The 1886-nt window shown below is 67.2% G+C and overlaps 1 protein-coding gene across 1 annotated transcript; it reads right to left on the bottom strand.

The window, feature by feature from the left end:
• Positions 1-1557: 1557 nt before the first annotated feature.
• MNEG_16411 (hypothetical protein) lies at positions 1558-1863 on the bottom strand (the record flags this gene model as incomplete). Its single annotated transcript, XM_014035119.1, has 1 exon — positions 1558-1863. One exon carries the CDS (start codon positions 1861-1863, stop codon positions 1558-1560), a length of 306 nt encoding a protein of 101 aa, XP_013890573.1.
• Positions 1864-1886: the final 23 nt, after the last annotated feature.

Raw genomic sequence — 1886 nt, 5'->3', positions numbered from 1 at the left:
CCTGACCACAGTGCGCCTGCATACAGTGAATCTGAGAGGCCTTTGGCGTTCGCTATAGCCGTAGTGAATGTTCGCTATGGCGGGGTGGATTTGTGTGGCGAGCGATTGGGGGTAGCGGCGGCGTTCGCTGTAGGCAGGGTTTTCGCTATTGCGGGGTGTGCTGTAGCGGGGGAAGACTGTAATTGGGCCCTGCCGAGGGCCCACGCCAAGGATCGCAAGGGGCCTGCCGAGGCCACGGGGGCGATGCATGGCGGGTGCTGACGCGCGGGGCGGCGGGTCCTGGCTTTTTGCTGCCGGGCTCGCGCTGCGGTGGTCGGTCCTGGCGTGAGGCTGGGGTGTGGAGGGAGGGCTGTCACTGGATCGCCCCGGCTTTGGAGGGGCCGCACCCTGCTGTTGCCTGGCTGGGGGCCGCCTCACAGGCAAGGCGGGGGGGCGCCGCGCCGCGGGGATGCTTTAAGACATGTGGCCTCATGCTATGTCTGAGAAAAAGCGTTGCGCGGGTGGGTCACGACAGCTGCTGCCTCGCGAGTATGGGGGCACGGCTGCAACAATCCCCGGAAAGCACAGCCATTCATTGGTGGACTGGGATGCCAAGTGGGCGCGAGCTACTCAACGTGATCTGGAGCCTAAAGGGACCGGCAGGCGGGCTAGGGCTCCATCCCCCCCCCCCCCCACGTTGCCCCTGACATGCTACAACCTGTCATGCATGGTCATCACAAAAGGGCCCTGCTGTTCGAGGCCCCTCTGCCCCCTGCTGGTTTCCTGCTCAGCCTAATCACAGGTTTACGCTTGAAAGTGTCTGCCTGTGCAAGATTGCGTTTTGCATACAGCTTTTGGGCGTGCTTGGTGAGGGGATCGACCGGCGCACTGTTATCAAGGCACAAGGGGTGCCAATCGTGCTGGTGGGTGGGCTTGTGGCAGGTGGTGGGTGTGTGTGATTGAGGCATCCATGCTTTCACACGCGCCCGCCAATCATAACCTGTGTGCGTATGCACTCGTACGTTGGGCGGGCGGCGGCGGCGGTGGGTCGGACGGCGAAAAGGCGGACATGCAGGGTGCACTGCCACAAGCACGGCGCCGGGAAATATGGGTCGGGCGGCTGGCATGCAGAAGTGGTCATAATGGCTTAGATTTTCCTGCGACAAGAACGCAAGGCAAGCCGCGTGCAGATGGCCAGTACCGCAGCCGCGATGCAACAGCTAGGTGGGCAGGCGCCAGCAGAAGGCCGCTGGTCGGCTCGCGCAGGCCGGTGATGGCGCGCTCTTATTAGCCGCCGGCGTGCCCTGCGCCGGCAGCCTCCCTGGGGCCCAGCGGCGCGCGCGCCAAGCCAGCCGCGGCGCGGCTGGCGGCCTCGAAACCACCGCCGCCGCCGGGCCAGTGGCAGCGCGCGCCGCATGGAGGCACCTGCCGCGCAACTGCACTTGCCGCGCATCACACGGCACAAGCAGCACCCCATGGTGCTCCCTCCTCTCCTCCTCCTGGAAATCCCCACTGACGCCACCCCCCTTGCCTCCTCACAATTCCACCACCACGCCTCATGCACCCTATATAACCCCGCTAGACACCTGAGCTCGCCGCCTCCCCACTCCCCTGCGCCGCCTTCTCGCCCTTGCCAGCCCCCGCCGCGCCGCCGCCGCCGCCGCTCTCCGCGCCCTCCCCGCCTGCGCCAGGCCCCTCGCCACCGCCGCCGCCGCCGCGCTGCAGGCGCACCACGATCGCCGTCATGTTGTCGCAGCCGACGCCGCGCGACTCCTTGGGGTCGCTGGCCAGGCAGGCGTCCAGCAGCTGGCTCGCGCTCTCTGTCGGGCTGGCGCCCTGCGCCAGGCGGGCGCGCAGGAAGTCGACGGCCTCCTGGTTGGTCATCACGTCCCACACCCCGTCGCAGG

This window comes from Monoraphidium neglectum (genome assembly GCF_000611645.1).
Source record: "Monoraphidium neglectum strain SAG 48.87 unplaced genomic scaffold scaffold06339, whole genome shotgun sequence".
NCBI classification, from domain to species: Eukaryota; Viridiplantae; Chlorophyta; class Chlorophyceae; order Sphaeropleales; family Selenastraceae; genus Monoraphidium; species Monoraphidium neglectum.
Note: the sequence above shows the minus strand (reverse complement) of the source record. Positions and strands in the feature narration are given on the sequence as shown.